Source organism: Cordyceps javanica, chromosome 7 (genome assembly GCF_051103115.1).
Source record: "Cordyceps javanica chromosome 7, complete sequence".
NCBI lineage: Eukaryota > Fungi > Ascomycota > Sordariomycetes > Hypocreales > Cordycipitaceae > Cordyceps > Cordyceps javanica.
The window spans coordinates 649,927-661,030 of NC_139301.1; the positions used below are offsets into that span (position 1 = coordinate 649,927).

Consider the following 11,104-nt stretch of genomic DNA (forward strand, 5'->3'; position numbering starts at 1 on the left):
CATTAAAACAGGCGGCGGCGCTATACTACAAATATGCTAAAACAGACAAATTCCAACTCGCGTTCAGGAGAAGACGCTAATAAAGTTTCCGATGCGGTCCTTTTGGTTTTGAGCTATGCACTCGGCAATCCATGTAATGTTGCGAATTTCCTACTTCATGTCAGCGTACAGAACATCATTCAGATGATTCGTTATGGGAGAGTAGGAGCCTACCTGTTCTCGTAGCTTGACCCAGCCGTAGACAATGGCGTATGTGAACTGTCTTGTAAATGCGCTTTTGGAAATTTCCATTTCTTTCTGGTAGAACAAATCCTCGAGGCTTTTGCCGTCGGTGCTACCTCCACCCATGTTGCCGGCGCCGGAGCTTCCGCCGACAGCGACGGCATCGAAAAAGGTCTTATAGTCATGGACACCATCCACAGCCAGGCGCACACCCTCGGCATCATCTGCGCGGGATAGCATCAGGGTGCCTTCGGGGTACAGCTTGCCGAAGCTGGGGTACAGCTTCTTGCGATCAGCCTTTGACAGCTCGGTGCCAAACGAGTTGAGCGTAATGTTGATGGCTCGTCGGTCAGCTTCAAACTCGAGCATCTCAGACATCACCTCGGCCGTGGGTGTGCCAGCCATGTCGGGGTGCGTGTTGACAAAGTTGTGAAAGTCTTCCAGGTAGTTCTTGTACAAGGTATTGCGGACAATCTCAATGTTAAGCTCGTCAAGGTCCTGGTGGCTCAGACTGCCCTTGAAGTATTGGGCCAAGGGCGTCTCGATCAGGACGCTGTTATAGAGCTCTTCAATATTGGTGGCGACGCAGAGAACAGGCATCGTCTCGAACCAGCCAAGTGGGTGGCATCTGTCCAGCAGCTCGCGGGTATCACGCTCGTGCAACGTGCCGGTAATGAGGAGCGCGACGTTGTCAATCATGTACCCGTATGTAACGTAGTCCATGAATGTGGCGAGCGAGCCAACGGCATTGGCGCGTACATATCGGAACTCAGAAATGAGCTTGTCTGTCGTCTTGGCGGCAAGGCTAGAGGTTGAGGGATTCGGAGGCAGGGAAGCAAGGAAGTCGCCGTAGGCCGGACCTAGCTGAAGCTTGAGATCTTTTAAAGATCAGCATCTGTCTGTCTCTAAATTTAGCAGCGAACCCACCATCAATCGTCTCGCACTGCGTCAAGTTGTTGTATGCTGGCGTGGTGAGCAGGCCGTTGCGATAACCGCGGACAATGCCCTCGAGATAGCTGGAGTGAGTTAGCTGCCTGCAGGCTCCAGTGCGTCTTGTCAGACAAACCCATTGTTGGCGTTGAAGAAAAGACCCTCCATCTTGACCGGCAGCTATTTCAGGATGCACCGGAGGCACAAGTTTCGGCAAAATGGGTATCAGGTTGGAATTGCAGTTATGAACCTAGCTTGAGCGATGCCGCCAAGTTACCTCCCGCACTTACGACAGAGTTTCGAGGCTGGTCGGCCACTGACGCCTGGCTCCACGTGAGTGGCCAGCCAGAAGGCTCCACCGCCAACTTTCTTTCGGAGAAACTAAAAGCCGTCTTCCGCACTAGCCACTTCAGTCGCCGGTTTGACACCAAAATTTTTGGCCTCCAAGAGCTCGTCAAAAAAATTTCCCAACCTATCTGCACAAGGACTTGCGCGCGCACATTGATCGCCATTGCGCAACGCAAGTGATACTAACCACCACAGAGTTTTGCAGGAGTGTTGTAGGGATCATCTTTATTCACAATGTCTCTCTTTGTTCTTGCCGAGACGCCAGCAGGGTGAGAATTCTCCGTTTGTGTAGGCCCAGTACGGGGGTCTTTTTCTGCTAGTCACTAATTTTTTTTCTAGCTACGGCCTGTTCAAGTCTGCAGACAAGAAACTCTTCAAAAACGATGATCTCGCCGCCGAGCTCGGCCGGCCCGAGAAGCTGGTGGAAATGTAGGGAGCGCCAAAGCTTCACATTTGTCGAAATGTTTTAAGACTAATAACATTCTACAGGCTCAAGTTGAAAAAGTTTGTCAAGTTTGAAAGCGCCGCCATGGCTCTCGAAGAGGCCGCCTCCCTCAAGGAAGGCAAGGTTCCCGAACTCCTGACTTCGATTCTCGAGGATCTCAAGTCTGAGAAGAAGGCCTCCATCGCTGTCGCTGACATGAAGCTCGGCACCGCCATCTCCAACCTCCCCGACCTGAACATCACCCCCGTTGCTGGCTCCAATACGATGGATGTCTTCCGTGGCATTCGTGAGCATCTTCCTTCGCTCATCCCCGGTCTTGCCCAGGAGAACGTTGACCGTATGGCTCTTGGTCTCTCTCATTCGATGTCTCGCCACAAGCTCAAGTTCTCGGCCGACAAAATTGACTCGATGATTATTCAGGCCATCAAGCTTCTCGATGACATGGACAAGGAGCTCAACGTCTACGCCATGCGTACCAAGGAGTGGTATGGCTGGCACTTTCCCGAGATGGCCAAGATTCTCGGCGACAACCTGGCTTACGCCCGCATCGTCCTCAAAGTCGGTATGCGTGGCAACATCTCTTCGGCTGATCTGTCTGATATTCTGCCCGAGGAAATGGAGGCTGCCATCAAGGCTGCTTCCGAGATTAGCATGGGTACCGAGATTACCGAGGAGGATCTGCACAACATCCAGCTCCTTGCCGACCAAGTTCTTATCTACACCAACTACCGTGCAGAGCTCTCCTCCTACCTCGAGAGCCGCATGCGCGCCATCGCTCCCAATCTGACTGCCCTCCTCGGCTATCTCGTCGGTGCTCGTCTCGTGGCTCACGCCGGTTCTCTTCTCAACCTCGCCAAGGCTCCCGGTTCCACCATTCAGATTCTCGGTGCTGAGAAGGCTCTGTTCCGTGCCCTGAAGACCAAGCACGACACGCCCAAGTATGGTCTCATCTACCACTCTTCTCTGATCGGTCAGGCCACCGGCCGCAACAAGGGTAAGATTGCCCGTATGCTCGCTGCCAAGACTGCGCTTGGTCTTCGAGTGGATGCCCTCGGCGACAACGACGAGGAGCAGGATGATGAGGAGCGCGCTATGCTCGGCCTGAGCAGCCGCATCAAGCTCGAAAACCACCTTCGCAAACTTGAAGGCCGCCCCCTGCTGCCCAAGGGTACCAACGTCGCTCCCTCTGGTGAGATCATGGCCCCTGGCCAATTCACCCTGAAGGAGACACGCCGCTACAACGTCGACGCCGATGGTGTGGAGGACGAGGCTGAAGCTGCTACCAATGGTGACTCTAAGAAGAGCAAGAAGGACAAGAAGAAGAAGAAGATTGAGGTTGTCGAGGAGGATGAGGAAATGGACGATGCCGATAGCGACGACGAGGACGTTTCCACACCCAAGGTCACCAAGCTATCAAGCTCCGAGTACGAGCGCCTGGCTGACCTGGCCGGCCTCTCGGTCAAGAAATTCAAGCGCAAGTACGAGCGCGGCGACATCCAGGTCGAGGACGGCAAGCCCCGCGTCTTCTCCAAAAAGGAGATGAAGAAGCTCCGCAAGGAGGCTACCGCCACACCTACCAAGGCTGCCGCCGACGAGGGCAAGAAGAAGAAGCGCAAGCACGACTCTGACGATGAGGACGAGCCCGAGCCGAAGAAGGAGAAGAAGCAAAAGAAGAAGAAGCGATCCGAGGCTTAGAAGGTCCCGATCAAGGTTGAGGGCGAGAAAGAGCACAAGCTTCTTGTCGGTCAACGCCCTCTGAGTAAGCTCAAGCGTCGTTGGCTCTGAGCCCTACCTCACACGCACGCCTTTGACGAGCCATGTTGTTTCTTTTTCATTTTGGCCATGTGCCACTTTGAGACTAGACATGAGGATATTCTCTTTCTTGCTTTTTTTACATGCGGGGTGGTTTCTACAGTTGGTTGGGCATACTTTGATTTTTTTTTTTCGGTCTTGTCTTTTCCTCTTGGTGCCAAAAACCGGTTGGCCGGGCGTTTACGGTGACTTTTTTATTAAAATTTTGGTTCGATTTTCGTCATGTATCAAGTTCTTGCTGACTTTTCTTTCTTGATAATGGTGAAACATCTTCTGCATCTGGCGTGGACTTGCAAGAGAAGAATCAACGGATATGCATGTAGCTTCTTCCCTTTTATTTGGTTGTTTGTATCTGGTGAACTGCGAGTGGTCTGGGAATTTGAACCTCTTTTCAGCGAAGAGAGAAGAGGGGAGAGGGGAAAGAAGAGAAGAGAGATTTTCATATTTATTGTAAATGCATAACGGATAACTTTACTTGATTATGTACACGCAGTGGTGAATCGATGCAGGTTAAAACAATGATTCGAGAGACGTTTTGTTTGAGGGGTTCCTCGAATAGCACGTAATGAACACCACGTGTCTCAGCATCTGGGCATAAAATATGGATGATATTGTTCAACGGTGGTGAGGTGGGATACGCTTTCAAAGAAAAATTTACTCTCAAGATGTTTCTTAGCAAACAGAGCATTCATAGTATTGTTCAGACTAGTGCATTACAAGAGTACAACAACTAATTTGCATCAAAGGAATCATGGCAGTCATCCTCCTCGTTGGGTATCAAAGATTGGTATCCATAAGTGTACAAGTTTTTTTTTCTTTTTTTTCCTTTTGCTCTTTCTTTGGTTCTTCCCGACATGAGCGGATTAGATGGTTGCTATCCGTCCACTAGAGAGGTTTTTTTTTTTTCTTTCAAATATTCTCAATCACGCGAGCCTGAATGGCCTGGTTAAGACCGTCGTCATTTTGGTCGCGGCCGTCGTGGCGGGTAGCGTTGACGGCGTCGCCGAGGGTGGTGGCCATGCTGCTGCTGGCGCCGGGCATGAAGATGACCTTTGAGTTGGCGCTCTTGGCCATGGCCTGCATGGCCTCGAGGTAGCGGATCTGCATGGCGGGGGCGCTGGAGAGGATGTCGGCGGCCTGGCGCATGAGCTTGGCGGACTCGACCTCTGCCTTGGCGGCGATGATTTTGGACTCGCCGATGCGCTTGCTCTGGGCGGCCATGGAGAGGGACTCCTGCAGCTCCTGGGAGAAGATGATATCCTTGACGAGCATGCTCTCGACCTGGACGCCCCAGCCGGCGGCGACGTCCTCGATGATCTCGCCGATGGACTGGGCAATCTCCTCGCGACGCTCAATGACGTCCTGGAGGACGCGGGCGCCGACGACGTGGCGCAGCGTGGTCTGGGTGCGCTCCATGAGGGCCTGGCGGACGTTGGAGATGCCAAAGGCGGCCTTGTGCGGGGAGACGATGTGGTAGTAGATGACCGACTTGAGGCGCAGGGTGACGTTGTCTTTGGTCATGCAGACCTGCTCGGGGACGTCGGCCGTCTGGATCTTGACGTCGACCTGCAGCAGGTGCTCGGAGAGGGGGTTGATCTTGACGAGGCCCGGGTCGACGGCCTTGTAGAAGCGGCCAAACTTGGTGACGAGACCGACGTTGCCCTGCTGGACCGACTTGTAGGGGTTGGGGCAGCAGATGCAGCAGGGGACGGCGCCCATGGTGCCGATGATGGCGCCGATGCCGTTGACTGTGGGGGTGTTAGTCTGGTTTGTGCGCCTTGTTTCTTTTTCTTTTTCTTTTTCCCCTTGTCTCTTATTCTCGTAGTCGGAGCGAGGAATAAATCGAGTCTTGGGGGAGGCAATACGTACTCATGCTTCCATACCAACCCTTGGGGTTGGCCTCGGAGCCGACCACCTTGGCGTAGCTCCGCTGCAGGTCATCCTCGGTCGGGGGCGCGACAGTCATGCGCGACTGGGCGACGAAGCCGCCGGCGGCCCGGGGGTCGCTGCCGTTGGCGGGCGTGTGGTGGCCCTGCTCCGAGTCGGCAAACTTGGTGGAGGCGCCCTCGCCATTGTTGAGGATATGATCGGCCGAAGACATTGTGCGATTGATATTATTATTAATATTTTTTCTGCGTGGACGTGTGTGGTCTGCGGTCGTTTGGTCAAGACTGCCGGGGTATCTTAAGGAAAAGAAGAAGCGAGATGCAGAAAAAAAAAAGAGGGCGCAAAGTGATGAGACAAAGCAAGTCGTTCTCCGCGAAAAGATGAGAGCCGGCGGGGAAAGAACGGGAATTATCCTTGACAGAGTGTTTTAAAATTGTAAACAAGAGTAATGTCTTGTCGCAGGAGGCAAAGAGGAAGTGTGTAGTGGTGGGAAGAGAGGTTGCAGGCCCTTTTTAATTGCTGGCCCGATGCAAGCGTTCGTTTGCACCGGTTTGGCATGACGTTTTGGGGCGTTTTGGGGCGGCGCTCTTCTTACAGTAGCAGGACAGCTTGCAGGGGTTGTGGGGGAGGGGGTGATGCAGCCGTCGGTGGGGCGCCGGGGAGGACTGAGTATTTCCGAGCAACAATGTATGGCGATTTGTATGCAGACTTGCTCAAATGGACTTGGAAAGGAAACAAGACGAGGCCCACTCAAAAGGTCGCTACCTTTCTGGGGCCTCTCTGTAGCTGGGCGTCGGGCAGAACCAAGCCTTTTTACTAGTGGAGACCTTGACACAAGGGGAGGCGAGCTACAGCCTACAGGTAGGTACTTATCTGACCACAATGCCGGTATATAAGCTGCTCCCGCGAGGCTATGACGGCCCGGCACTGCCACCGGCTGGCGGGGAAACCTGTGATCAGGTCTTGCCTTTCTCTTCGTTTTTATCATTTGTTTGGTCGCTTCGTACTTGTCGTATTGCAATTGGAGAAGAGAAAAATGAACGCCCCCCCCCCGTTCCGGTAACCCACCGCGGCGTCGGCGCAATCCACACCGCCGAATCGCGACCGTCGCCGCCGCCACACCCAAAGGTTTTCGCTCTGACTATTACTGCGGCAGTGGTGCGGCTGTTCATCGTGCCGTTCAAGCCGGGGCGGGCAGTACGTAAAAAAATCGGGCGTAAAAAGAGCAGACTAATAACTTTTTTTCAATAATGAGGCGAGGTCCAATATCGACATGGCAAGTATGATTACCTTGTTAGGCAGAGCCCGCATCATGTTTTTTTTTTACAACATGTCGGCTCCCCCTTCCCCCCCTCATCACTTTTGCCCCCGACGCAGACATTCCCGAGTTCCCCTCCAGTTTTGGGCGCGTCCATGCAGTACTTAGCGAGGGAGGCAAGACCGGCCAAGGCCAACTTGATCACACTAAGACAGACTCGCCCTCAGCTCGAGATATGTATTGCCTAGTTTGGCTTGAATTGCTTGGCTGGCAAGTGCCAAAATGGAATCATGGCTTCGGGCTGGTTTGGCAAATACTTGGCGCTTGTGCCGCTAACTGGCGTTAGGGGGAGGAACTAACAAGTACTTCCCCCTCCCCTTTTTACTTGCGGGCAAACACAAGCATATAGAGATTTATACATACACGACACGAAAACAAAAAGTGACGGTCAAGGAGGGGATTCAACCGGGTATAAGCAAAAGAAAAGATCATCTCAATTCCGCGGTTCAATATTACTCCATGAAAGTACAGGACACAAGAACAAAATGCTCCGTAACTCCAGACACATCGTCTATTTTCTTGTCCAGAGAAAAACCCCCAAGTGTTGTAACTTGTAACTAGTTGCCACGCCCGGATCGCTCCACTCCCGGTAGATGGGCGGCATGCCCCTCGCCCCCTTCGTTTCCCACGACAAAGGTTTCGTGGTCACTTGCCCAGCTCCCCAACAAGGTGCACCTTTTTTCACAACACGCTAACCCTACTTATTACTCACAGGACTCTGTAGAAGCGTTGTTTTCATGGCAGATACAGACTTGCCGCTCCATACTCGGAACAAGCATGTAATAAAACTGACTGCCATATTTGCCTCCCGTCCATCCCCCAAAGACCCACAAGCCCGGTGACAGGCCATCAAGTGGGGACCCGGCGGATTTAATATTTCCAGCATAGGTAATGAACGAGCCAGCATTTCCTCAACTTCAGCCTTTGGAAATCGTTTTCAAGCATCACAAAAGACAAAATTAAAATAAACACTCTCCAAATTATGCCTTACCACCCGTCGTAAACACACAACAAAAAATCTCACTTTTTTTTTCTCGGGCGTCCCCAATTTACGCCCCATCAGAACCAACGTGATGAGTGCAGGGTAACAAGGCTCGGCTGGGGTAACTAGCCAGCCTGGTCGTCACTTGCCCATCTCCACACCTCGTCATCGCAGCACCTCGACGAGGCTGCGTCTCATCGATCATCGATAGGCTGGCTGGCCTTGTTCCTTTTCATCCTTTTTATCCCTTCTTACGCCCGAGACTGAATCCACATGGACGGGTCATGAGTGGGACTGCGCCATGTGACCACAATCGTTGCCTAAATCAGGCAGTTCACCATGCTCGAATGGTAACATTACTTGATGCAGGACATTTAGTTGTCCTATCAACTACGCTTGAAGCGTAACTATCAATTCTTCTAGAAGCTCGCCACCTCGGGCGAGCAATTGAAAGGAAAAGAGATACCGATGCAAAGCCACAAACGTGTCCCGATGTAGCCCTAAACGCCTTGTCCAAAGCCTTTCAGCCGCTTCCAATAAGCCCGTCATTACCCTAATTCCCCTTCACCCCTCATCTCAAGCATCAATTGACCAGTTTCTCTCACTATCTCTACCTCAGCTCAGGCTCCCGCAAGAAATCAGCTGCTGAAAACGTGCTCTCGCCCGCTGCATGCACACTCGCCCCAGCCAGGATTCTTGCCATGTCGCTCAGCCTCTCGCTGCTTGTGCCTCCATGGCCATCATCACCACCAGCGCCGTTATTCCTGTTGGCCCCCCTCACCCCCCCGCTGTTCGCCAGCATGGCCGCCACCTCGTCCTCGGCCTCGCCGTCCTGTTGTCGCCGCCGCCCGCCCGCCTGCTGGCCCGAGTCTGGGTCGAAGGCGTAAATTTTGATGCCCCGGAGGTGTGTGTCTTTGCCGTTCTGGTGGTTCTCCAGGATTTGCATCTGGAGCACGTACGACACGAGCGTGTTGCCATCGGGTTCACCGCCCGCGCCACAGATTGGCACGTCCTGCCAGCCGTAGGGATTGTCCATGATCATGGTCGCAAACTCAATCATGTTGTTCTCGCTCGTCCCCGACTTGAACACAATCTTGGTTGGCGTGTACGACTCGTCCTCATGGTAGTCGACGAAGAATCGAATTACTCGGATGCCTACCCGCTTGATAAAATAGACCGTCAGCTTGTGAGGCTGCGGGCCATCCGATCTACAACAGATCAGCCAGTCAGTCAGCCAACTGTTCACCCTTATCAAAGACATGTAGCACGTACTGCCAGTAAAGCTTTAAATCGTCGCTCCGTAGCTCTTGGACGCCATTGCCAGGTTTATGGCTGCTGACCGTAAACTTTCCAAGATTGGAAATCTCCTTGAGTCCAATCGAAGCTGGGTCCACAAGCACCTCCTGTTCATCTTGTTCATCCTGCTCATCCTGTTCCTCGTCGCCGTCCTCCACCTGCTCCTCGATGCTCGTATCCTCGGCCTCGTACTGCTCCTGCGACATGACCTCGTCATCGTACGCCATGGCCTCGGCCTGTTGCTGTTGCAGGAAAATCTGTTCCTCTCGTGTGTTGGCGCTCGTGGTGCCCGCGCGGCCGACGCCTCTAGCCATGGCCAGCACGCTGAGATCCGCATCCGAGTCGGAGCCCTCATCGGAAACCAGCGGCATGCTGAGCCGCGGCGTTGTCGTGCCCCGCGTCGCTGCATCGTTGTCCTGGTCAGCCTCGGCATCTTCCTCGTCTTCTTCCACTGCTCTTTGTTGCCCTTCCCTGCCCGTCTCCGTGTCCGAGCGGGTGCCAGCTTCTGGTTCCTCATCCTCCTCGTTGGATGGCGGCGGCGGCGGCGCGCTGCGCTGTCGCCGTCGTCGGACGCTGCCCCCGAACCGCTCCCGCCATGACACCGACCGCTCCGTTACGAGCGCCGAGAGCTGCCGCATACGCTGGAACACGCCGCTGGCCTCGCGGTCCAGGCGAGCGAGAAAGGCGTCATAATTTTCCTCCTGCGCGACGGGCCATTCCGACCGCGAAGGAGAGGCGGATCGTCGCAGGAGGGCGCTACCTCGTGTGATGGGAATCCGCTCGAAATGTTGTCGCGGCATAAGAGGGGTCAACGGCTGCGCTTGCAGCAGGATTGGCAGCGAAGACTGTAAGGGCAGAAATTGTACACGGACGAGATGAGCTTTGGGGTGCAATGGACTGTGCGACCGTGGTACAGGAAGCCGAACAGTTCTACAATAACAAGAGTGCTGCTCAAGTTACAAACGGAGCAGCAGCAACCGGCAGAAAGCGCCACTTGGAGACAGCAACCACCCCCAGGTTAAACAGGGAAGTGACTGATACTTTCTTCTTCCATAAGTGATTGTCCCGATTCCCGTGTATTAGGTCTTTATAAATGCATGTTTGGCTTGTAGACGAATAGCCCACGAGCTACCACTGCCACTACCACCACGAAGCAAGAGTCATCTCTACTTACATCGATGCAGTCGAAAAGGATTTATCCGAGGCGCAATAGTCGGCATCTGGTGCTCATCATCGCTCTCTGTTTGCCGCTGGTCTGGCGTCCTGTGCAAGTTGCGCGGCGGCGCGGGGCGCAAGAGACCTGGACGGAGACCCTCGTCTAGTGTTGGAGAGGAATGCTGCTGCTGCTGCTGAGTGTGGGCAGCTTGGTTAGCCGCCGTATTGGCGGCAACATGGCGAGCCCGGCGGGATCCTCGCTGAATGTCCATGGCTGTTCTGACCGTCTCGCTAGGGAGGGGGGGTTGCGGCTGACTGCGCGCTTGGCTGTCGCGAAATGTTTCGAGCGCTGTCGCGAGATCACGTGATGACTCTGGTGCTTGTGAATTATGAGTAGTCCATTAATGAGTCATCAAGTAAAGTACATACTGATAAAGAGCAGTTTAAAATATCAAAGTTATCAATTATTATAAGTTTATGCTTTTAATGTTTATTTTATCTTGTTGTTCTGAATCTATATTTTCTAGCTTTGTAGTGCTAGCTTATCGATTGGTCCTGAGAAGCAAGTATCATGATACCGACTTTCTAACCCTGCCCTAGCTCTTCCGCTTCTTTATTCCGCTTAATAAATCGTGACACGAATACCAATTTGCACGTCTGCCACTTCTCAGGTATGCGCATGGAGCGCAAATTCTCATACGACGTGTAT

General features: G+C 53.3%; 4 protein-coding genes across 4 annotated transcripts; 1 reads left to right on the top strand and 3 right to left on the bottom strand.

Moving 5' to 3' along the window:
• Window positions 1-63: 63 nt before the first annotated feature.
• V2A60_009720 (H(+)-transporting V0 sector ATPase subunit d) lies at window positions 64-1,320 on the bottom strand (the record flags this gene model as incomplete). Its single annotated transcript, XM_083260984.1, has 4 exons — window positions 64-150; window positions 214-1,100; window positions 1,150-1,238; window positions 1,289-1,320. 4 exons carry the CDS (start codon window positions 1,318-1,320, stop codon window positions 64-66), a joined length of 1,095 nt encoding a protein of 364 aa, XP_083117110.1.
• Window positions 1,321-1,734: 414 nt separating this feature from the next.
• On the top strand, window positions 1,735-3,640 carry V2A60_009721 (RNA-processing protein NOP58; the record flags this gene model as incomplete). Its single annotated transcript, XM_083260985.1, has 3 exons — window positions 1,735-1,769; window positions 1,840-1,929; window positions 1,990-3,640. The coding sequence occupies 3 exons, from the start codon at window positions 1,735-1,737 to the stop codon at window positions 3,638-3,640; spliced, it is 1,776 nt and encodes a 591-aa protein (XP_083117111.1).
• A 1,026-nt stretch (window positions 3,641-4,666) lies between these two features.
• Window positions 4,667-5,858, bottom strand: V2A60_009722 (slipin family protein; the record flags this gene model as incomplete). Its single annotated transcript, XM_083260986.1, has 2 exons — window positions 4,667-5,505; window positions 5,627-5,858. 2 exons carry the CDS (start codon window positions 5,856-5,858, stop codon window positions 4,667-4,669), a joined length of 1,071 nt encoding a protein of 356 aa, XP_083117112.1.
• Window positions 5,859-8,554: 2,696 nt separating this feature from the next.
• On the bottom strand, window positions 8,555-10,667 carry V2A60_009723 (anaphase promoting complex subunit DOC1 domain-containing protein; the record flags this gene model as incomplete). Its single annotated transcript, XM_083260987.1, has 3 exons — window positions 8,555-9,152; window positions 9,217-10,060; window positions 10,415-10,667. 3 exons carry the CDS (start codon window positions 10,665-10,667, stop codon window positions 8,555-8,557), a joined length of 1,695 nt encoding a protein of 564 aa, XP_083117113.1.
• Window positions 10,668-11,104: the final 437 nt, after the last annotated feature.